The sequence below is a fragment of the Bufo bufo genome, chromosome 3 (genome assembly GCF_905171765.1).
Source record: "Bufo bufo chromosome 3, aBufBuf1.1, whole genome shotgun sequence".
Taxonomy (NCBI): domain Eukaryota; kingdom Metazoa; phylum Chordata; class Amphibia; order Anura; family Bufonidae; genus Bufo; species Bufo bufo.
In genome coordinates, this window is record NC_053391.1 from 396,926,241 (window position 1) to 396,950,491 (window position 24,251).

The following is a 24,251-nucleotide window of genomic DNA, read 5'->3' on the forward strand; positions in this document are numbered from 1 at the left end:
AGATTCCCGACCACTTGACGGCATGCTGGATCCAGCATTAATTTACATTGAAATGTATTAATGCCGGATCCGGTACCAAGTGTTCAGGAAATTGCCGCATTGATGGATCCGCTTTCCCGGTCTGCGCATACCTTTAAAAATGCGAAAATACCGGATGACACAGATCCGGTGTTTTAATGCATTTGTCAGCCCGATCCGCATCCAGAAACAAATGCTTTCCGTTTGCATACAGATTTCCAAATCCAAGAACGCAAGTGTGAAAGTACCCTTAAAGGGAATCTGTCAGCTACTTCTACTAGATGTCATTAACACCAGTGCAATGTACATCCAACATTTCAACCATACCTTTGTTAGATTTACTTGTACTTTTAAACTCCAGAAAAAAAGTCATTGATTTGGTATGCAAATGAGGTGCAAAGGGCCTAGCAGGGTGTCACCAACGGTTTCAAGCACCCAGGACTGCCTCCTCCATGTGCCCAAGCTCGCCTCTACATCTCTGGCACTACCTCCCTTTCCACTCCACCATTTCCCTTCAACTCTGTCCGTGGCTTCAGAGGAACAGCGCATGCGCTCAACCTGCAGTGTGTGGAAAGGGCATGGGGAGGTAATGCTAGACATGAAAAGGCAGTCAGACTCAAAACTGTTGGTGACACCCTGCTAGGCACTTTGAACCACATTTGCACGCCAAATAAAGTGCATTTTCTGAATTTGAAAGGATAAAAAGATATGGTTGAAATGCTAGACTGATGTAATTGCACAACCGTTGTTTACATACAGAAGAAATAGCTGACTGAATTCCTTAATTTTTGGGCTGTCCTAGCTGGAACATTAATTAGGATCACGAATATTACCCACACTTGTAAACTGGAAATTCCTTCAAATCTGCTAATGTGCAATTCAGACACCAAGCATTTATGAAGATCAGTGTTTTCTACGCTGGTCTTGATATCCCCGGCACAGCCAGAGGATGCACTTCATTTTTGACAATGTGAATGCTATGCCAGATTAAGCACATCCTCTGAATGAAATCTACAACAGCCCGTAACTGGCACAGATTTTAGTCACTATTTAAACCAAAAAACTTGAACGAAAGCTTTGCTGGGGATGATCACCCTGCCCACACCATTCAGAAAGTGGTGAAGGTGCAGTAAAACATCACATTTTTGCCCAAATAAGTGTTTAAAAAGCTTCAAAACCCACGGTTTGACTTTAGGGGGTTGATAAGTCTACCCCCAAAATGTCTTGCTGCATTTTTCATTTGCTTTTTTGGGTCAAAAATGCTGCAGCCAGATAATGCTTCAAAGTCTGATACAAATTATTACACAATAGTGTTATGGGCCGGTCAATCCCCTAAAAGACACACCTAGGTTTTTGGGGAGGAAAACAAAAAATTTCTTTAACCAAAAGGTGTGCTGTGTGTTTGGAACTAATGGTGGTCTGTGGATGGCACTATTACTGGAGATCTGTGGATGGCACTGTTACAGGAGGGGGGGGGGGGGAATCTGTGGATGGCACTGTTACAGGGGGGGGAAATCTGTGGATGGCACTGTTATATGTGTGCCATCCACAGGACCCCCCCCCTCCCCCATAACAGTGCCATCCACAGACCCCCCCAGCCCATAACTGTGCCATCCACAGATTCTCTCCCCCCCCCCCCCCCGCTGCATACTAATAAGATGTCTTATTCAATTAATAGTTATTAAACATGCCCCCCAACTCCTAATAGTACCTTACATCCTAACAGCTTCTGTACAATGCCGGCAGGCAGGCGCGTCCCTCACTGACACTTGCCTGCTTCATTCATAAAGTAGGCGGCGCAGGCACGTGACATCAGGGAGTTACGCTGCCGCCCGCCCTGCCTGCATTCCACAGAAGCTTTTAGGATGTAAGGTACTATTAGGAGTGAGGGGGCATGTTTAATAACTAGGAATTGAATATGACATCTTATATTAGTATACCGGCGGGGCTATACTACACTGACTGCGCCGCTATTGCCAGCCCCCAGCACCCGCACATCGCAGCTTGCAATTTAAAACTGCAAAAAAATTTATATATATATATATATATATATATATATATATATATATCTATCTATCTATCTATCTCTACCATACATACAAAGAATAACTGACAAGGAGTTTAAAGCCTACACGTCATGAAGATTAGACTTCTTTTTTATTGAGTACAAAGACTGGAGGGTCAGCTTGTACACTTCAGTGCCATAAAAAACTGAAATAAATAAATTCTGAACGTTAAATCAAACAAATATTAATAGGTGCTATCGTTTTGCAGTTTTAAGTGACGTGAATTCACTGGAGCCATCAGCAAATCAAGTGGAGCATAGGAAATGCAGAAAGCCGCTTTTTATTCATCCTTTCAAAGAGGACATTCCTGCTCTCATTATCTCATCCACCAACAGGATATTGCTTGCAATAACAGTGCTAGAAGAAAGAAAGGGGGTCAGTAATGTAAAAAGGCAAACTCCAAATGTCACGCAGAATATATACCCCAGTTTAGGAGAGCATTGCAGCTCCACCATGTTCTACCAGTTTACATGTGGCCTACACCTACCAGGAATGAAGAAGCTGCTTCTTAACATTGTAATTGTCCCAGATTCCTGCTTCTGACGACACCATTGGTTCACCTTTGGAAGAGAAGAAAGAAATGACAAGTCTTGTACACACTAACACTTGTTAGGAATAACTTTAGGTTGTGGGATTATTTTATAGTAATACATGGATCTCTCCACAGAGCAAGCATTCAGTACGTACAGGGGTTCTCCATGATGAGTATTACTATGCAATGAATAGGGAATCTCAAATTACTGCAATATACATGCAACTAGAGTCTTTAAAATGTACATGATATTTTCCTGCCTCCTCGGCAGCCACAATTCTGATCTACCTTCTACATTTAGTGGTGAACCACACATGCTTGGTAGCTTCCCTGCTGACATCTTTCATTCATCCCCACTTCTAAATTCATAGAAATAGATCACTACATCTCTCTAGACAGCAGAGAACGAAATTGGGTGGGAATAGTGCCATTTATTAGTGGACTCTCGTGCTGAGTGAGAGGGAATATTTTCTATGCAGGGAAGAAGTTAAGAGCTGACTGACGTGTGACAAGCTACTGCCCCAACACCCAAAAAAGTTAAGACTAGAGATGCAGATGGGTGAGTAAAGATAAATGCGGTGAAAATTCTAGCAGAGAACTTTTTGCATTTATATAGTTATTGTAGTTAAAATAATGCATGCTTTTTTTAATTTGTGGGATAAAGCACAACAAAAAGCTAACACGTCACAAAACATTCAATGTGCTGTTCTCCTGAATACGTGCAGAAGAACATCATCTTCTTCCAACGCAGAGGAAAGAGAACAGAATGATATAGCACAGAACTATAACCAAGGGAGCCACGTGGCACGCTTGGGTGTTCTCTGTGCAACATTATGGAAAACCGACATTTCCATAACGGATCCGTCCTGTTTCAGTTATGCAGGAGAAGACTCAGGATCAGGAGAGGAAGGGATCCGTTTTGCAGCCCATAGACTTCTATGACAGAATGAACAACTGAATGCCTCTAAAGGCAGTCATAGAATTGCGTTATGGTCCGTGGTAACGGAATCCATAACACAATTCTGCTTTTACCAAACGAAGCGTGAACAAATTTTAAAATATAAAATTCGCTCATCTCTAATAACTTCCAACCCCATTTCTAATAGCTATCTCCCGATGCAGAGGGGAGAACGCTGTTATTCCGGTCTCAACTTAGATTGCTTTCTAACAAGACCAGGCCCCTATCTCTAGTTGCTGCAAGAGTTAAAGCCGTGCTCCCCTTGAGATCACAGCCAGTCTAAAGGGGAAAAGCTGACAGCCTGCAGTTTGAGAAAAATAAAAAATAAAATAAAAATTACATCATAAATCGTAGTGACCCACAGAATAGTTGTCATTTATATCACACAAAATGGCGTAAAAATCCCACAAAATGTTTTACACCATATTTTTGGTTCATGTCTGATCTGCATTTTTTGCGGTTGGGACAATGCCCTGTTTATTTCTACAGGACTGCAAAAAAATGCAGACATACTATTCTTGTCCGATTTGCGGACAACAGGTATTTCTATAAGAAATACTAAGGAAAGGGCCGGATGCACACAGCCATATGGTCATGTGCATAAGGCCTGAAATGACTCAAAACACACATTACTCTGTTCCTACACATAGCTGAAGAACTTAGATGTATGTAGGGGTAGCATTTAGGGCTCTGGGGCCTATTTTCCTCCCAAACATGCTGTAGTCACTGGTCTCTCTACAGGACTAACACCAGGGAGGTGAAAAAACAAACCAAAAAAACCAAAGTGATACAAAATAAACCTTAGAAAAATTACTTTAAAAACTGAAGACCACATGAAAAAAATAAAATAAAAATAAGCCTTTAAGTGTGCCCAACCCTGCCAAGAGCCACTGTAAGCAAAGGACAGGTAGCACTGCAGAGTCAAAGACAAAGTATGAAAGTCAATAAAAGGTTAAGAGTCCTTTAAGCAAACGATACCTGTATTAAGGTCAACACCAATGAGCTGCCTGGATTCTGCATATTCTGTCTGAAGTTTTACTAATGTTTCTTGAGCGTCATATCCAGAGTTCTGTGCAAGAACCTTAAAAAACACAAAGATGTAAGCTCCTGAGAACAATGCAGTATCTAGAGTGAGAGGCAAATGCAGGTGCATTATCAAAACCAGGCCACTTTAAAGGGGTTGTGCAGTGTCACGATACTGCCAACGTTTCCCCAGGATAGGTCATCAATACCATGACACTGCACAACAGTGGAGGAACGATGACACCGTCGACTGCTACACAATTCTGCTCCTAACTGGGCCCAATATGAATATCTACTACCAGGGGTGGGCAACCTGCGGCACTCCAGCTGTTGTGAAACTACAATTACCAGCATGCTCCATTTATTTCTATGAGAGTTTTAAGAGCAGAGCAAGTATGCATGCTGGGAGTGGTAGTTCAACAGCTAGAGTGCTGCAGATCTGTCTCCACAAATCAGTGGCACCAAAATGTAAAAATTGTCCATTTTTGACTTTATAAACCTGCGGGTTTTAAAAAACGTAATACAAAAACCTAACAATTGGCAGTAATCACTCTTCTTAATACCTTGGGAATGATGAGGAGAGCATCAGCAAATGCTTGCACACCAAGCTGGGCTCGGCCCTTCACATTAGGCTTGTGTTTGACAAGAGCATCAGCAATTGCTACTTCTACGGCTCCTGCTCCGGGTATAACACAGCCTAAATAAAAGATGAGAGAACACTATATTAATATCTAGAAGCCTCCAGCTTCACATGCATCTCTTACCACATACAATTACAGGAATGTCTGGCCCTTGCTAGTCACACTTTAGTCATGTAACCAAGTAGTCTCTTGCATTTCTGTACACGTGTAAGTCACAGACAGCCTTCAGCAGGTATAGAAAGGTGATGCATGATATTTGCTATAAACACATTAGCTAATATAGCATATAGTTGTCAGATTATCACATGGCAACAATTACTGGGTACATAAGAGGATAAAATGACTTGCAAAGGAAAAAACAAGAACAAATGCAATCGATGATTTTTTTTCCTTCTCTCGCCGAGTTCATTAGGTGACCAAAAAAAAGCATAGGTATAGCTCCTACCTACTAGCAGCAGCAGCCATACCCATGGTTCTGTTTCCCCCAATGACTCTGGTGTGGCAAATACATTGATTACTCTTACCGGTAATATGTTTTCCATGAGCCCATGACAGCACCTGTGAGAGATCCTCCCCCTTTCAGACAGGAACTTCCCAGATATTTAAAAGGGTCCTCTGTATTCCACTGCTCAGTTTGTGACAAGATTCCTAGGACCGCCAAAACACCTGTATATGCTCCTTGGAAAACGTATTACCGGTAAGAGTAATCAATGCATTTCCATTACGCCCCATGACAGCACCTGTGAGAGATTAGATAGATAATTTTAGGGTGGGACTACCACCAGTAGCACCTTTCTCCCAAAGGACAGGTCCTGAATGGACAATAAGTCCAATCTGTAATGTTTGTAAAACGCAGACGGAGAGCTCCAAGTTGCAGCTCTACAAATTTGATCAATAGTGGCGCACCCGTTCTCTGCCCAAGATGAAGCTAGTGCCCTCATAGAATGGGCAGACAATCCCATAGGAACCTGGAGACCTGCTAGAGAATAGGCTAAGCCTATTGTCTTCAAGATCCATCTTGCTAAAGTGCAGCTTGTAACTTTTAACCCTCTATATGGACCCTGAAACTGAACAAAAAGTTGAGGTTTTCCTGCATTTCCCCGTTGACTAAGTATCTACAGAGACATCTCCTGACAAAGTATCAAACGTCTCCTCCCCTTCATTTTTAGGATTTTGACAAAAAGAGGGTAGAACTATCTCCTGGGATCTATGAAAATCCGAGATCTTTTAGTAGGAAAGCAGGATCTGATTTAAACACTATCCTATCGTCTAGTACAAAAGGTGTAAGGTGGAGAGGCAGATAAGGCGGAAAGCTCCCCAACTCGTCTAGCAGATGTAACCACTACCAGAAATGCAGTTTTGTAAGAAAACATATTCAAGGAAATATAATCTACGGGCTCAAATGGACTTTTGGTTAACAGACAGTACTAAATTAAGATCCCAGGGAGCTGCCTTGACCTTAACAGAAAGTAATAACATGGATGACCCCCCTTAAGTAACCTTTTAACCCAGGGATGGGTAGCCAACTTGCAGTCAAATAGCACGCCGAGGGCAGAAATCTGGACTTGGAGTGCTGGGTTTTAATTTCTTGTTGAGACCCTTCTGTAGAAAATTTAAAATTAATGGAATATTGTGTGAGCCCAGATCTATGCCTGAACCTGCAAATTGAATAAAAGGTTAGAGGTAACCTTTCTACTAGCTAGTAGAGTTTCTACCACTTGTTCTGATAGACCCCTGGCCTTAAAGAATTGCCTCTCAAAATCCAGGCTGTTAGAGGACCTTTCACTAGAATAAAACAAACTAACTATACAGACGTGTAGAGCTGCGCCCAGGGATCCCCCTGCACTTACTATTATCCCCGGGCGCCGCTCCGTTCTCCCGTTATAGCCTCCGGTATCTTCATAGTTAGGCTCTACCCAGGGGAACCTCCAGGCGTCTCATTCTCCCAGGCTGTAGCGCTGGCCAATCGCAGCGCTCAGCCTGAGAGGAAAAAAAAGCCTCTCAGGCTATGAGCTGAGCGCTGCGATTGGCCAGCGCTACAGCCTGGGAGAATGAGACGCCTGGAGGTTCCCCTGGGTGGAGCCTAACCATGAAGATACCGGAGGCTATAACGGGAGAACGGAGCGGCGCCCGGGGATAATAGTAAGTGCAGGGGGATCCCTGGGCGCCGCTCTACATGTCTGTATAGTTAGTTTAGATGTTTTATTCTAGTGAAAGGGCCTCTTTAAGTGTAACTTCTTCACTCCTGGATGACGAAGAGGCCCCTAATATAGCAAGTCCTCCCTCTCTGGCAGTATCCAGGGATCTGAAAGAAATAGCCTCCTTAACCAGGCAAACCATACTCTCCTCGGCTAGAATGGGGCCATTAAGAACACCATTGCCTCCTCCCTCCTGATCTTCTGAATTACTGTGGGTAACAGGCCGAGAGGGTGAAAAGCATAAACCAGATTCCTGCCCCAAGGTTCAGACAGGGCATCTATCCCAAGGGACTGATCTGACAGAAATTTTTGTTTGGCATTTCTTGTTTTCTCTGGATGCAAAAAGGTCTAGCGTTGGGGATCCCCCACAGAGCTTTTATCTGATGAAAGACTTCCTGGTTTAGACACCAGTTCCCTTGGCCGAATTTGTGCCTGCTCAGAAAGTCCGCATGACAGTTCTGAGCCTTTTAGGTGTACTGCTGAGGGGGATAGAATCTTCCCCTCCATCAGTTGGAAAATTAAAGATGTTAGACTCAATAGTTGAGGAGACTGTCCCTTAACCTGCATTAACACATAGCCCAAAATGAATTACCAAAAGGTGAAAAATAATCTCCTAAAAAGGAGATGGGATAACCCCTCTTAACCCCAGGAGTACCATGCTAGATTCAGAGTGTAGCTCCTGTCTCTCCGTGCACTGTTGCATCTCCCCTTCTTGCATTTTGTATGCTTTCAGGGGGTATGGAGCAAAGATCTGGCTGTCCGGTCAAAATCTGTTGCTGTACTGCTGCTCCCTCCATGTTGGCTGGCCGGTGTCCCCCTCTTGAATAGGCCGCGCACTGCCTGCCATGTTTTAACCCCTCCCCTTCTTGTTCAGGTGGAACGCACGCATCACTTCTGGCGCGTGCGCCCGGAACAGGCCTGCAGATAGCACGAGGAGAGGACAACTCCACCCCCACCCCACCGAACTTCGCCGGCCGCAGAACAAAGCGTACGAGATGCCACCAGGGATCCCCCCATGGCTTACGTGAAGAGAACAGACTGGGTTTTATGGCAGCTCCTAGTAGAGACTTACACCGACATATACCTCCCATAGGTTTTTAGACAATAACCCTAGAGGTCCTGCAGCCCCCTAATATACCTGGGAAAGATGATCTATAAAACAAGGAAACGTATTGGGTTGCTCTACCGAGAGTATAGATGGATAGGTGCAACTGCTAAAGACTCACCCAGTCTAAAATTAATGAACAAGTAGTAGCAGGCACACTTACATATGGAGTACGTATTTAATGTCTAAAATCAAACAATTACACTTGTAAATACATAAAATTAAGGTAAAGGAATAAATGCTAGCAGCTATCAGTGGATACCAACCTTGGTTCATATATGCTGCTAGCATTTATTCCTTTACCCTAATTTTATGTATTTACAAGTGCAATTGTCGTTTGATTTTAGATATTAAATACGTACTCCATATGCAAGTGTGCCTGCTACTACTTGTTTATACCTTGGAAAGTACCATCCTCCTGTCCTACGGACAGGAAACAGGAAGAAACTGAGCAGTGGAATACAGAGGACTCTTAAAGATCTGGGAAGTTCCTGTTTCCTGTCCGAAAGGGGGAAGATCTCTCAACTGCCGTCATGGGGCGTAATGGAAAACTTTTAATTTATAACTTCAACTCACCGTCCTCTATGGCATTTTTAACTGCCCTCAGGCCATCCCTAATGGCATCTTTAATTTGGGTTAGAGTGTGTTTATTTGGCCCCTTGACCAGCAGGGTGACAGAACGTGGATTTTCACATTGTTCTATGAATGTAAACTTCTCTTCACCCTGAAAAATAAAGTCGATAAACATTACAGAGTATAGACACATGAATGAACGCAGATCTTCCAGGATGTATTGGGGGCTGAAATACTTACCAAGGTGTACTCATAAACAAGACCAGCATGACCCAAGCAATCAGGGGTGAGATCATCCACAGAGTTCATTGCAGTGCCACCACAGGCCAGGGTAAGCCTAGGAAAAGGGCAGCACTTAAGCTCCAGTTGTAACATGTACATAGAAGACATAACTGACAGCAGTGGAGGACTCCACTCACCTTTCCATGTTTCTTCTCTTCGCTCTACGGAGAGCTACAATCCCTTCTTTAGCAAGAGCATCCAATGAGAATGGGTCGATTCCCTAAAAGGTGCAAGAAGACTGCTTGTAAGTGAACAGAAAGCCAAATATCCAAACATGGGTGCGGACAGCACACAGACCACTTCCGTTGAGGGCCCATAGAAACGAATGAGTGTGCAATCGTGAAAAAAAAAAAAATGAAAAAAAAGAAGAAGGACACAGATGTAAAATACAGTCGTGTGCATAAAGCCTTATTAACAGGCCCAGTGCACAAGACTCGTTGGGCAGTGAATAGTTGTCTCAGCAAGCGGGCCAGGCAGTGTACAGTTGAAACATCTCCACACCCAACGCCTAGACAAACTCCTTCTTAGGCAGTTTTACTTTGTCAGAGCACCCGCACAAATGCAGAACAAACTGGCCGCTTACGAAGCAATCTTTCCTCAGTGGATCACTGAGAAGTCAAACAGTATTACTCCAAGCACTTCTGTCAGCATGTACTGTTCATCTGAATACATCCCGGCAAATCAAGTTTTCACCAGACGCAGAGGAAAAAGAACAGCATCACTCTAGCACAAGATAAATGCCAAGGGTGCTACAAATCACACTTGGGTGTTCTTTGTGCAGCTTATGGGGTACAGAGAAAAGGTTGGCCAAATCTCACCTTCTGGTTTAGCACTATGAAACCTTTGCCAGAATCTCCGCACACTTTATGCTTCAGGGCTACGATTTTATTTACCCTCTCCTCTATAAATTTTCTCTCGGCTTTGACTAGTTTTTCTCGCTCCTCTGCGCTTTTGTAGAAAAATCCAGAATTGACTTCACTGTGTGTGGAGGGTGGAGAAATACACAAAAATTTAACAAAAACATAAATATGAGGATACAATAAAGAGGCCCCCAGAGACTCTTCTAGAATATCCAATTGCTCTATAATATAAAAATAAAAAGAGGCAGCGACCAGTCCCAAGCCTGTCTGGCTGTGTCTTCTGCGTAGGTGCAGAGAACGTTCAGGACATGCGCAGATGCAGGAGGCCTTGCGGCCATGGACGTGCTGAATGTTGTAGGCATCAACAATCCCGACACTATTTATATACTTTTTTTTCTCACATTCAGTCTCTTATCCTCTCTATCAAACAACGGGAGATGGATCTGGTATGCTAGGGTCCAGCAATCTTAACAGGGTTATGGGATTTCTCATATTGATGACCTGACCTCAGGATAAGTCATCAATATCAGATTGGCAGCACCTCCACCGATCAGCTGTTGGAAGACACCATGGCGCTGGTGCGAACGCTGCGTTCACTTCAGTGTTTACCTGCTCGCTGTCCTCACTGCAGCACTTGTATACAACCGAGCTGCTGTAATTACACTGCTCGCCACTGCAATGTCGACAGAAAGCAGGGCTCACACCACCATCATGGTGTCTTTAAACAGCTAATCCATGGGAGTTCCAGGAGTTAGACCCGTGCCAATCTGATATTGATGACCAATCCTAGGGATAGGTCACTATTATGAGAGACCAGACAACCCCTTTAAAAGGGACTATAAGGATGCATTTGAGGCAATGTAAAAGCACATCGCAAGGCTATCCTAAATAGCAAAAAATGAAAGTGAGCAGAGGCATGCAAATAGGAATTTATTTCCCATTTTTATATAATGTCTTCTTATACCCAATAGGTCCTCATGTAGAATACAAACCAACACATACTTACGTTTTCTCATACTCCAAGGACACATTGCAAGTGAGAATAAACGCATCTTCCACTCTCTTCTTCATGTCTGGATGACGAGCCCCATGATCAAGTACAAGCCCTCGTATTAACCTAGAAGAAATGCAACCATTCAGCTAACAGGAATTGCAATGTATTACCGATACTGTATTACTACGAGTGTCCACAATTGTGCTAGTACGCTGCCAACAATGGAACGTCAACTATCAAAGCACGCATGTCTTTTACTTTAGCATGGTGTCTGACTGCAAAATCTACCACAAGGTAATGCAGAATTCATCCATGCAGCCGTTTTTCAGACTGGCTTTTTCTAAGAGCATCTATACAAGTTAAAGGGGTTATCCAGGAAGTGATAATGATGACTTATCAGCTGTCTCTGGTGGGCGCAGCCGTCTCCTGTGGATTTCAAGCGCTGTGCTGTACAGTGTATAGCAGCTAGGCTTGGTATTGCAGTTCAGCCCCATTCAAGTCAATGGGGCTGAGCAGCAACTAAGCCATGTGACTCATGTACGGTGAGGTCAAATGGCCCAAGAAGTCGCGGTGCTCAGAGCTCCAGCCTCTTCCAATACTCGATTGGTGGGGTCCCGGATCCCGCTGATCGATATTGAAGACCTATCCAGAGGATAGGTCATCAATATAAATTCCCGGATAACCCTTTTAAAGAGATTATCTGGGAATTACAGGTTTTTTTCCCCTAATGCTCCATAGCCTGCATCACCTATTGAAAGATTCATACATGGTTGCTCCCTGCCACTCCTGCGCACTGGCTCCTGTTTGTCCATCTTCTGGAGCCAGCAGGCAAGTATGAATCTTTCAACAGGTAGTCTATGTATAATCTATAACATACCAAATGACTACTACTTACTTAGTGTCACTGTCCGTTTTATGCTTCATCTCCATAATTTCCACCATGTACAAGTCAATTGGTTCATTGGGTTGCCTTATGGCCAAAACAGAGTCCACAACAGCCTGTAAGCACAATGCAGTCAATGAGGTTTAGATCAAGTACTTAATGGGTTCTTCCAAGTGTTTTATCCTCAGGATAGGTCATAAATATCTGATTGGGGGGGGGGGGGGGGGGGTCAGACTGACTCAGCTGCTTAAAGAGACCAGCGTGCTCGAGTGACAGATTACTGAAAGCCAGTGATACCAAGCACAGCCGCCATCTAACGAACAGCACTGTGCTTGTTAAGCTGCAAGGAAACTGTGGCACTTAGCCTCCTCAAACAGCTCAATGGCAAGGGTCCCTGGTTTCAGACCCTTACTGATCAGATACTGATGACTAGTGTTGAGCGAATCTACTGTACAGAGATCTGTCTCTATACAATATTAGACTGTATGGGCTCTGATGAGCCCAAGTAAGTTATTCACGAAGTCGCGCGTGACTTCGTTGGATAACTTCAGCAATTGATTTTTAAAGTGGAAAACCACATTAAAACTTAAATCTGTTTTGGTTCCGACTCGTACCTTAGAACGGAGCGCTGAGTTTGGTTTTCCACTTTAAAACTCAACTACCAAAGTAATCCAACGAAGTCAAGCGCAACTTCGTAAATAACTTACTTCGGCTCATCAGAGCCCATACATTCTAATATTGTACAGAGACAGATCTCTGTACAGTATTATTCCGAAATTTTGAACGAAGTGACTTCAGATGAAGCATTCGAAGCTCGCTTTGCTCAACACTACTGATGACCTACCCTGAGGTCATCAGTATAACACTCAGAAAACCCCTTTAACAAAAAAATGCGCCTATTTAGATCATATCGGCAGCTACAATTATATTATACCCGCATGAAAAGAATCAGACAATATCTACCTCTGTTAAGACATCAGCCAGCTCAGCGTGTACTTTGGTGCGGAGTGAAGTCCTGGCCACGTTAATAAGGGTCTCTCTGTCCATTTCTTTAGATACCTTAATCTCATCCAAGACTTTAAGTGCCTTTTCTTTTGCAGCTTCAAATCCTTCAGTGACAATTCTTGGGTGAAGGCCCTAAAAACAAAACCCACAGCTCAAAGGGGAGAAGCAACGCGATTAACACATAGAACTGGATAAATGCATTTTGTGACCTATACTACTGAAAGCCTAGGACCAGCAACTTCATATAGGTTGAAATCTATAGAACCATCCTGGTACAATGTTTCCATCAGTGTCTGACCAAGCATTGACAATTAATATGCAATTATAACTCCAAGCTCGGTGCACTCCCTGATCATATCCTGCAGTCAGCAGGGCTTATCCTTCCAGCTCCTGGTTTACCTCAGATATCCTTCCACCTCCTCCTCTATACACTGTCCAGCTCCTGGTTTACCTCAGATATGTAGAGATCAGCTTGCTTTAGCAGCTCCCCGATGATCAAAACATTGGAGGTTGTTCCATCCCCGGTAATGTCATCTTGGGCGGTGGCTACTTTTGCAATCAAGGAGGCTGTTGGATGCTGAATTTGCTATGAAAAAAAAATTTGACAAAAACTGAATTTCTGTAGGAGCTTATTCTGTGTCTGCTTTCCATTCGCAAAGGTCCGAGTTCAGGCTGTTTTATCATTGCGGATGATCCATTTTTGCAACCACATAAATGGCAATTTTTTCAATTTCTACCAACTTAAAAAAATGAACCCTCCACTCAGGTGACACCCATCTGCAGGCTGTGGTTTTACAGACCACACTGAAGAGAATGGTCAGTCTTGTGGCCAGAACATGCCAAAGTAACAGACGAACAGTCCATTAAAAAACTAGAGTGCTTGAATGTATCATTCTCCCCCCCCCCACCCACTTTTCTGGTGTAAAAGTCACTCTGCGCTGCCACAGATTTCTGTTTGAGTGCACGGACTGCCAGAAATGCGCACATAAAGGCCCCTTTACAGTGCTCAATAGAGAAGATTGTTGGAAGGAAACGTTTCTACCCGGGAATCGCCTGCTCATCACCTTCACAGTACGGGGAGGAGAGATCACTAGTGCCATCACTCGTCCCCATACAGAAACATTGTTTGCAGGCAGCAGAGAGCATTTAGACAGCATGATCTAATGCAGCAAACAATGATTTAGGTGATCACAGGTACTATCCTATCGGTGGCACCGTTACACCTACAAACGCTTGTTGGCAATGATCTGCCTGATGCAGTGTAAAGGGGCCTCTATGGTGAGGCCTGAGCCTTGCCATAAATTAGGCACATCTTCCGGGAGCGCAGGGGAGATGATAGACCGGCGTAAAACACTGTTCCATGATAAATCTTCCCCATACAACGGATCTGTGTGCTGTCCACGGAGAACACTGATGTGTGAATAAGCCCTAAGGCTAGAATCACACACCGTTTTCATCCAAAGCCATTCAGTGGTTCCATAAAGACTGATACTTTTTTTTTTTTAGGCACTCTGTAGTGGATTCAAGAAAGTTGCCAGAAAACCTGCGCGTGCGATACCAGACAAAAAATAATAATCTTTATACATACCATTTCATGGAGGAGGACATTGCCGTCCTTGGTAAGCTTGATATCCCCAGATCCAGAGACCAACCTGTTCAAAAGAAACCATAGCAGGTGACCATTTCACACAAAACTAGTTCTACCCCATGAAAAGGGTTTGATGTTAAGGATAACTACTCCTCGTATATACACTGACTTCATGTGTCATCATGTCTGGTAATGGTGGCATGCTGAAGGCTGTGGTCTTACTAGAGTTGTTGCAGGTATCAAAATATTGATACTTTTGTCCTGGTATCGGGATTTGCCTTTTATAGATACTAGGCTGCACAGCCCAGTATCAGAGAACACGGAGCACGCTGCTGTCAGCGCACGCCATGTTCCCTCAGCAGCACAGGGGAGAAGGAGCCATCTTGAGAAGGTCCTCATTGTAAATATTTAAACAGCAATAACTAAGGGAAAAACTCAACAAAAACAGTGGTATGTGAAGAAACTAAAGATTGCTTTATGCATAATGCTGCTGTAGCAACATGCTAGCATTGTCATGATTTCATCAAATCAGTTACACTTAAAGATCAACTTGGGTACTTTCACACTTACGGTATTCTTTTCCGGCACTGAGTTCCGTCCTAGGGGCTCTATATTGGAAAAGAACTGATCAGTTTTATCCCCATGCATTCTGAATGGAGAGCAATCCATTCAGGATGCATCAGGATGTCTTCAGTTCAGTCATTTTGACTGATCAAAACAAAGATAAAACCACAGCATGCTACGGTTTTATCTCCGGCCAAAATAACTGAAGACTTGCCTGAACGCCGGATCTCAATACATTTTTCTGACTGATCAGGCATTTGTAAGGGCTCTTTCACACCTGCGTTGTTGTCTTCCGGCATAGAGTTCCGTCGTCGGGGCTCTATGCCGGAAGAATCCTGATCAGGATTATCCTAATGCATTCTGAATGGAGAGAAATCCGTTCAGGATGCATCAGGATGTCTTCAGTTCCGGAACGGAACGTTTTTTGGCCGGAGAAAATACCGCAGCATGCTGCGCTTTTTGCTCCGGCCAAAAATCCGGAACACTTGCCGCAAGGCCGGATCCGGAATTAATGCCCATTAAAAGGCATTGATCCGGATCCGGCCTTAAGCTAAACGTCGTTTCGGCGCATTGCCGCATCCGACATTTAGCTTTTTCAGAGTGGTTACCATGGCTACCAAGACGCTAAAGTCCTGGCAGCCATGGTAAAGTGTAGCGGGGAGCGGGGGAGCAGCATACTTACCGTCCGTGCGGCTCCCCGGGCGCTCCAGAGTGACGTCAGGGCGCCCCAAGCTCATGGATCATGTGATCACATGGACACGTCATCCATGCGCATGGGGCGCTCTGACGTCATTCTGGAGCGCCCGGGGAGCCGCACGGACTGTAAGTATACTGCTCCCCCGCTCCCCACTACTACTATGGCAACCAGGACTTTAATAGCGTCCTGGGTGCCATAGTAACACTGAACGCATTTGGAAGACGGTTCCGTCTTCAAATGCTTTCAGTACACTTGCGTTTTTCCGGATCCGGAGTGTAATTCCGGCAAGTGGAGTACACGCCGGATCCGGACAACGCAAGTGTGAAAGAGGCCTAAGACTGATAAGGATCCTGATCAGTCTTAGGGCTCTTTCACACTTGCGTTGTTGTGTTCCGGCATAGAGTTCCGTCGTCGGGGCTCTATGCCGGAAGAATCCTGATCAGGATTATCCTAATGCATTCTGAATGGAGAGAAATCCGTTCAGGATGCATCAGGATGTCTTCAGTTCAGGACCGGAACGTTTTTTGGCCGGAGAAAATACGGCAGCATGATGCGCTTTTTGCTCCGGCCAAAAATCCTGAACACTTGCCGCAAGGTCGGATCCGGAATTAATGCCCATTAAAAGGCATTAATCCGGACTTAAGCTAAACGTCGTTTCGGCGCATTGCCGGCGCCGACATTTAGCTTTTTCTGAATGGTTACCATGGCTGCCAGGACGCTAAAGTCCTGTCTGCCATGGTAAAGTGTAGAGGGGAGCAGCACACCCACCACCCGCGGGGCACCCCAAGCGATCACATGGATCACGCGATCCATGCGCATGGGGCGCCCCGACGCCAACCCGGGCGGCAACCACACTGCTCCCCCACTCCCCTGGCAACCAGGACTTTAATAGCATCCTGGCTGCCATAGTAACACTGAACGCATTTTGAAGACTGAACAGTCTTCAAATGCTTTCAGTTCACTTGTGGTGTTACGGATCCGACGGGCACCTCTGGCAACGGAAGTGCACGCCAGATCCCAACAACGCAAGTGTGAAAGAGCATATGTTTTACCGGATCACTCTGCCCCCCCAAGTGTGAAAGTGGCCCAATAGTGCTACGAAAAGCCAAGGCACAGCCCCAGAGCGCATATCTAATGTTTCCCTATGGGATTCCATGAGGTCACCCAGACAGAAGATCTCATGCATCTACCAGAAGGAGGAGGAGTCAGAGAAGGGAACAAGAGTGAGGAGATCAATGTACTGCAATACAAAGTAGTAACCCCTATGTGAAAATACGGACATGATACGCGAGCCGCAACCTGGAATAAAAGGCACGTGACAGAAAACTCGAGCCGCAATCTTACATCTTCATGGTCCCCTTAGGCCCGAGGTTGGTCCGCAGCACATCCTGGAGCCCGCGGGCGGCGCTGATATTAACGGCCAGAGCCGCATGGGCCCGGGCTACCTCGGCTTTCGGGTTCAGGGCCTTCACGGCAGACATTGTGGTGGGGCAGGAGGCTCGGGAGAGTCAGAGAAGAACCGTCCGCCGCACGTCCCGATCGCAAGAGACTGGGGCCGGCTCTTCCAGAACAATCTAGCACGCTCGCCCACAAATCCCCGCCCAGCGTTCTATCTGATTGGCTGCGGCAAGAGGCGCTGCTCTGTGATTAGAGGACGTGTTCTAATCTCGCGAGATCTAAAAGGAACGTCATAACCGCTGAGAGGAAGTGGCCGTTACGTTTTACCAGGCGGGAGGCTGCTGCGCAGCTGAACGTGTGCGGCTATTGTCAGTCATAGACCTGGAGCAGACATGCTTCTGAACAAGTGGCAGTACATTTCTGTGACAGAAATCCATGTGCTTCCCGCCATAACAACCCTATTCACGTGAATAGGACTGAATTTAACAAACAATCTTCCAGGTGTGAAGACTATAGTTTAGTTAGCTCAGAAGTAAAGATGACGACTGCAGACCTCCGCTAACATTCGGCAGATCATGTCTGTTACAGATGAGTGAAGTTCGGGTATATGGAGAATTGCGTTATAGATTTAGTTACCAAGGACTATAACTCAATTTACGGACGGAATCCCTTTAATGGAAGTCTATGGCCAGCATGATGGATCTGTCCGGTTTCCGTTATGCAGGAGTCCTCTCCAGTATAACGGAAACCGGACGGATCCGTTACGCTGGCCGTAGACTTCCATTAGGACAGAATGCCTCTAAAGGCATGTTATGCATTCTGGCCTTGAATTGCGTTATGGTCCATGGTAACAGAATCCATAACCAATTCACCATATACCCGAACTTCAAAAACTGAACTTCACTGATCCCTAAAAAAAAAGACATGAAAACTGTCTAAAAGAAAACGCCCCGGCTGTCTGTCACAACCAATCACCGCGCAGCTTCTATTTCACATTCTGCTCTTGAAAGCTAAAGGGTTATTCTGGCTTCACAAGTACCCCCTGCTGCTTGGAGGGGCTGCAGCCTCTGCCCTCATCCAGGGCCGGTTCTAGGTGAAATGGGGCCCTGGGGCAGAAAACAATAAGGCCCCCCCCCCCCCCACATGACACTTGCTGACTTTAACGTCACTTGGCAGCAGCACATCTCCCCTTCCCCATCCCCCCTCAAAATGCACATTTCTCCAGTCCAAACAGAACCAGGGCGGGCCAGTCCTGGGATGGATCCGATCCAGTTTAATCAACCAACCTACCAGTAACTGGCCCCCTCTCCCCCCCCCCCCCCCCCCCCCCCCTCCCAAATGCACAGTTCTCCAGTCAAAATTACTCCAAACAGAACCAGGGCAGGCTAGTACAGGGCTTGACAAATTTCCTTGGAATCTAGGAGCCAGCTAAAAAAGTTAGGAGCCAGGCGGAGCCGCGTCATAAAATCTATATTGCGATATAATTTTAAGCATGTGCGATATGCAATATATTAGACTAGTGATACCTGACCATGGCAGCCAGCCTATCATGTGCCCCCCAGCCTCTGATCAGCCCCTCCAGCCTCTGATCAGCCCAGCCCAGCCCCCCCCCCCCCCCCCCCCCCCTGATCAGCCCCCTCTGGTAACAAACCCACCCCTCCTCCCTCCCCAGTATTAATCATTGGTGGCAGTGGCCACAGGGTCCCCCTCCTCCGCCCCCGCCCCCCATCATTGGTGGAAGTGAGCAGTTCCGATCGGAGTCCCAGCAGTGTAATGCTGGGGCTCCGATCGGTTACCATGGCAGCCAGGACGCTACTGAAGTCCTGGTTGCGATGGTATGTTAGTGAGCAGCATTATACTCACGTGCGCCGTGATCGCCGGGAGCTCCTTCTTCTCATAGGTCTGTGCGGCGCATTGCTAATGCTATAAGCATTAGCAATGAGCCGCACAGACGGAAGAAGGAGCGCCCGGAGGCCACGGCGCATTTGAGTATAATGCTGCTCACTAACATACCATGCCACCAATGCAGACAAATATTCCCGGCACCCGACCTCTGACAGGACACTGTGATCCGCGCGATTAACCCCTCAACTGAGGGGTTAATCGCGCGGATCACAGCGTGCAGTCATAGGGGCCGGGATATGGCCGGCACATTGGTATTCAGGCATTCATTGGTGGCGCAGTGGCCACAGTCCCTCCCCTCCTCCTCCTCCTCCTACTCTGTTCTCATTGGTGGTCAGCGGCAGCCGCGCACAGTGGGGAGGGAGGGACTGCTCAGGAAACCATGGTGCACGTCGAGAGCGCATCTTTGAAAACGGGCTGACAAATACCCAAGCGCCAGGACCAAATTCCTGGTCGCCATGGCGACCTAGCGCCTGGGATTTGTCGAGCCCTGGGCTAGTACACTGGCACGGGTGAGATGGTGCCTGGGATGGATCCGATCCAGTTTAATCAACCAACCTACCAGACTGGGATGGATCCCGATCCAGTTTAATCAACCAACCAGTTACTGGTAGGTTGGTTGATTAAACTGAATCAGATCCATCCCAGGCACCATCTCACCCGTCCTAGTGCCAGTATACTAGCCCGCCCTGGTTCTGTTTGGACAGTCAGACTGGGCTGTGGCTGGCTGGCTGCCAATGGCACTTGCTCCTTCTTCAAGACCAAGTTCTCTGCTCTGGGGGGCGGAGCCTGTGGCAACGTCAGCCAGACGCGAGACGTGTCTGCCTGTGCCGTGCATGCCGCTCCAGTCTCAAATCTCTTAAAGAGACCAGCAGAGCAGGCAGAGAGGCCGCCGGCGCCCGGCGGGGGGGCCCCTCCAGTCCAGAACGGACCGCCCGGGACTCCTGCAGGGTTATTATTAGCACTGTCTGCAGACAGTGCAGCGCCGCCACACACTCCTGTCCGTCCCACACAGAATAGAATTATAGATAGTAGTTGCGGGCCGGCGCTGGGGGGCCCCTAAGGAGTCGGGCCCGAGGGCATTTGCCCCCCTTGCCTCTATGGAAGCCTCGGCCCTGCCCTCATCACCTACATGCCCTCTACAATAGCATACTTACCCACTTCACAATTGGTAAATTCATAGTTGCCAACTGATTTTCAGAGACACTCCCAGCAAATTTGGGACGAAAATGGACAGAGCTAACCATAACTCCGACAATAAGTGGGTGTTTCTGGGGCGTGGTTTTGAATGCCCCAATTTTACTAAACTAAATGTTGGCAAGTATCTAAATTTGAGACAAATAAGCTTCACCCTGGGAATGCCCCCAAACAGGGCTAGGTGTCGCTCAGTCTCATTCAAGTGACTGGGGATGAACTCTAATACCAAGCACAGTTGCTATCCAATGGGGGGCGCTGTGAAGGCCATAGAGCTTACCAGAGCTCCAGTGAGCGCCATGGCTTCCTCAAACAGCTTATTGGCGGGGTTCTTGGAGTCAGACCCCCACCAATCTCATTGATGACCTATCCTGACGATAGGCCACCCTTATGTGTATCCTGGAGAACTCTTTTAATGGGCTGAAGCTACAATTACCCTGCACTGCCACTACTATTATAGACGGCATGCAGCTTATCGTCAGGGGTAACAGGAGTCGGACCCCCACCAATCTGATATTAATGAGGAATGCTCGGACCTGACACCCATAATGTGATGGTGCACCACCACATTATGGGTGTCAGGTCCGAGCATTCCTAGATGAACAGTTTCCTGGAAAGTGGATTGGTTGTCGTGGGCCAGTTGAATGGCCCCCAAGGTCTCCCGATCTGACCCCTTAGACTTTTATCTTTGGGGTCATCTGAAGGCAATTGTCTATGCTGTGAAGATACGAGATGTGCAGCACCTGAAACTATGGATACTGGAAGCCTGTGCTAGCATTTCTCCTGCGGTGTTGCTATCAGTGTGTGAAGAGTGGGAGAAGAGGGTTGCATTGACAATCCAACACAATGGGCAGCACATTGAACACATTTTATAAGTGGTCAGAAACTTGTAAATAACTCATGAAAGAATAAAGTTATGTTAAAACCAAGCACACCATTGTTTTTCTTGTGAAATTCCCAATAAGTTTGATGTGTCACATGACCCTCTTCCTATCGAAAAAACAAAAGTTGGATTCAAAATGGCCGCCATGGTCACCACCCATCTTGAAAAGTTTCCCCCTCACATATACTAATGTGCCACAAACAGGAAGTTAATATCACCAACCATTCCCATTTTATTAAGGTGTATCCATATAAATGGCCCACCCTGTACATTGGAAACTAATTTACCGCACATTAAAAGGACACTATAGTCCCAGAACCAGTACAGTGTAATGTAGTGGTACTGGTGTCTATAGCCTGTTCCTGCAGAGAAAAGACACTGTGCAGTACTGGTGGTAAAGGAGCACTCTAGTGCCAGGAAAACAAACTAATTTTATATAGTTGTTAGAAGTGGGGCACCCTCGTGTCCCCCTCCCACTGAGCTGAAGGGGTTAAAACCCCTTCAGCCACTTACCTTTCTCCAGCGCCGGAACTGGGAACTCTTCTCCCCGATCCTCCTCTCAGCTGCGAATGCGCATGCGCACGCATTCAAAACTATGTTCCGCGTCTTCCCACTGTAATTTTCACAGTGAGAATCGCGGAAGCACCTCTAGCGGCTGTCAGGGAGACAGCTACAAGAAGCTTGATTAACCCTAAGGGAAACATAGCAGTTCTTTTAATTTAAATGCTGAGAAAGGGGTGGAACATATGTGAGGTCATGATATGGGCAGATCATCTGATAAGGGGGGGGGAGGCGGAAATTTTTATCTTGCCTAGGGCGGCAAAAATCCTTGCACCGGCCGTGGGTGCATCTCAGCCCCCTCCCTCCTTGTTGAACAAGTCGGAGTTGCACCAAAATTGTCCTACTTTTTAGACATTCTAGACACAGACACATTAGTAAATCTGGACCTCTGTCTTTTGGCATTCCTCGGTTATTCTTCCTGGAAATGTATGATAAAATTGACCACTGGATGTGTCCATATACAGTCTGATGCTATCAGCACTGACTGGACAGCTTCAGGTTGTGTAGGGACATGCCCCACTAATAAGAGATGTACCAAAGGGAATGTGTCAGTAGGAAATTCACTGGTAAACCAGGCACAATCACTCTCTAGTCTTATCTCATACTACCTATTAGACCCCTTTCACACAAGCAAGTTTTCTGCGCGGGTGCAATGTGTGACGTGAATGCATAGCACCCGCACTGAATCCTGACCCATCCATTCCAATGGGTCTGTGTACATGAGCGTTTTTTTCACGCATCATTTCTGCGTTGCGTGAGAATCGCAGCATGTTTTAGATTGTGTTTTTCCACGCAGCCCTGGCCCCATAGAAGTGAATCCTGACACAATCCGTATAGTTCGTGTGTAAGAGGCCTTAATTGGCTTACCTTCACTAGAAGTTTATCCCAAGTTTGCATCTTAAGCCATGACCCGTTTCCCACTAAACCACACCCTTTTACTAAGCCACGCCCCTTGTCAGAAGTGGCAGAAAAGCATATTACTTACCGGTAATTTCCTTTTCATGAATCCTCCATGACGGCATACCATGAGAGATGACCCGCCTCCAACCAGGTAGGGACAGGAAGAATAAATGTGATCCTCTTCCAGCTCCTCCTCAATGTTTTTCTAAACAAACCTAGAGAGCCTTTATCCCTTTTTTCATTCACACACACATACCTTCACCTATCAACGTCATATAATGTCTATGTAACTATACATATATTTTATTTATATACACTGAACAAAAATATAAAAGCAACACTTTCGGTTTTGCTCCCATTTTGCATGATCTGAACTCAAAGATCTGAAACATTTTCTACATACACAAAAGACCCATTACTCTCAAATATTGTTCACAAATCTGTCTAAATCTGTGTTAGGCCTCTTTCACACTTGCGTTGTCCGGATCCGGCGTGTACTCCACTTGCCGGAATTACACTCCGGATCCGGAAAAACGCAAGTGTACTGAAAGCATTTGAAGACGGAACCGTCTTCAAAATGCTTTCAGTGTTACTATGGCAGCCAGGACGCTATTAAAGTCCTGGTTGCCATAGTAGTAGTGGGGAGCGGGGGAGCAGTATACTTACAGTCCGTGCGGCTCCCGGGGCGCTCCAGAATGACGTCAGAGCGCCCCATGCGCATGGATGACGTGTTTCATGCGATCACGTCATCCATGAGCGTGGGGCGCCCTGACGTCACTCTGGAGCGCCCCAGGAGCCGCACGGACTGTAAGTATACCGCTCCCCGCTACACTTTACCATGGCTGCCAGGACTTTAGCGTCCCGGCAGCCATGGTAACCATTCAGAAAAAGCTAAATGTTGGCTCCGGCAATGCGCCGAAACGACGTTTAGCTTAAGGCCGGATCCGGATCAATGCCTTTCAATGGGCATTAATTCCGGATCCAGCCTTGCGGCAAGTCTTCAGGATTTTTGGCCGGAGCAAAAAGCGCAGCATGCTGCGGTATTTTCTCCGGCCAAAAAACGTTCCGTTCCGGAACTGAAGACATCCTGATGCATCCTGAACGGATTTCACTCCATTCAGAATGCATGGGGATAATCCTGATCAGGATTATTCCGGCATAGAGCCCCGACGACGGAACTCTATGCCGGAAGAAAAGAACGCAGGTGTGAAAGAGCCGTAAGTGAGCATTTCTCCTTTGTCGAGATAATCCATCCCACCTCAAAGGTTTGGCATATCAATGTGCTGATTAGACAGCATGAATATTGCACAGGTGTGCCTTAGACTGCCCACAATAAAAGACCACTCTGAAATGTGGAGTTTGATCACAATGCCACAGATGTCGCAATGTTTGAGGGAGCGTGCAATTGGCATGCTGACTGCAGGAA

At 46.2% G+C, this 24,251-nt stretch overlaps 1 protein-coding gene and 3 non-coding genes across 4 annotated transcripts; all 4 read right to left on the reverse strand.

The window, feature by feature from the left end:
* Window positions 1-2,156: 2,156 nt before the first annotated feature.
* CCT6A (chaperonin containing TCP1 subunit 6A) lies at window positions 2,157-17,584 on the reverse strand. The gene is made up of 14 exons (XM_040424811.1): window positions 17,332-17,584; window positions 14,727-14,790; window positions 13,590-13,724; window positions 13,097-13,270; window positions 12,146-12,249; window positions 11,263-11,373; window positions 10,215-10,374; window positions 9,534-9,616; window positions 9,355-9,451; window positions 9,118-9,265; window positions 5,161-5,294; window positions 4,553-4,655; window positions 2,572-2,644; window positions 2,157-2,441 (listed from the first exon to the last, which is right to left on the reverse strand). Exons 1-14 carry the CDS (start codon window positions 17,466-17,468, stop codon window positions 2,369-2,371), a joined length of 1,596 nt encoding a protein of 531 aa, XP_040280745.1. The 5' UTR covers window positions 17,469-17,584; the 3' UTR covers window positions 2,157-2,368.
* On the reverse strand, window positions 3,313-3,445 carry LOC120996841. The gene has a single exon (XR_005777940.1). It is a non-coding gene; the product is annotated as a small nucleolar RNA SNORA22 (small nucleolar RNA).
* On the reverse strand, window positions 10,044-10,177 carry LOC120996842. The gene has a single exon (XR_005777941.1). It is a non-coding gene; the product is annotated as a small nucleolar RNA SNORA22 (small nucleolar RNA).
* On the reverse strand, window positions 11,448-11,566 carry LOC120996837. Its single transcript, XR_005777936.1, has one exon. It is a non-coding gene; the product is annotated as a small nucleolar RNA SNORA15 (small nucleolar RNA).
* Window positions 17,585-24,251: the final 6,667 nt, after the last annotated feature.

Excerpts from the sequence above, each read along its gene's own strand:
- CCT6A (XM_040424811.1), bottom strand. The coding sequence starts at position 17,468 with ATGTCTGCCGTGAAGGCCCTGAACCCGAAAGCCGAGGTAGCCCGGGCC. Across the intron at positions 13,725-14,726 it reads ATGTCCTCCTCCATGAAATG|CAAATTCAGCATCCAACAGC; the intron begins GTATGTATAAAG and ends TTTTTTTCATAG. Across the intron at positions 2,645-4,552 it reads TGGTGTTGACCTTAATACAG|GTGAACCAATGGTGTCGTCA; the intron begins GTATCGTTTGCT and ends TCTCTTCCAAAG.